General features: G+C 66.4%; 1 protein-coding gene across 1 annotated transcript in view; it reads left to right on the plus strand.

Moving 5' to 3' along the window:
- Positions 1 to 387, plus strand: part of PPARGC1B (PPARG coactivator 1 beta) — a gene marked incomplete at its 5' end in the record, with an annotated part of 6,666 nt that overhangs the window by 2,960 nt on the left and 3,319 nt on the right. The window contains one exon of the mRNA XM_029083563.1: positions 325 to 383. Within this exon, the coding sequence (XP_028939396.1) occupies positions 325 to 383 (59 nt within the window). The remainder of the gene's footprint in view (positions 1 to 324; positions 384 to 387) is intronic.

The following is a 387-nucleotide window of genomic DNA, read 5'->3' on the forward strand; positions in this document are numbered from 1 at the left end:
GCCAGAGAAAGCAGCACCGGGGGAAAGCAGCCAGGGATTTCCACGGCACTGGGGGTGATGGGGCATGGGCAGGGGCTGGAGCCGTGCCTGGGAAGGGGCGAGCGCCAGCTGGGATCCCCTGGGCATCTGTCGGAAAGGATTTTCCAGTGGCCTTTCCAGTGTTTCCAGATCCCCATCTCTCCTCGACTGCTGGTGCTTCCAAGCGCCTGCCTGCCCGCCCGCTGCCGCAGACGCCGTGCGCCCTGGCTTCTCTTTGACATTTGAAGCTTTCACCGCCGGACCCACCCCACGCCCCCGGCTGACCTCCTCTCCCTCGCTTCCCAGGTGTGAGAACGGCGAGCAGTGTCAGGGCGGGAGCGGGCACCGGGGCCAGCTGAAGAGACGGGA

The sequence above is a fragment of the Antrostomus carolinensis genome, unplaced genomic scaffold (genome assembly GCF_000700745.2).
Source record: "Antrostomus carolinensis isolate BGI_N321 unplaced genomic scaffold, ASM70074v2 scaffold20962, whole genome shotgun sequence".
NCBI lineage: Eukaryota > Metazoa > Chordata > Aves > Caprimulgiformes > Caprimulgidae > Antrostomus > Antrostomus carolinensis.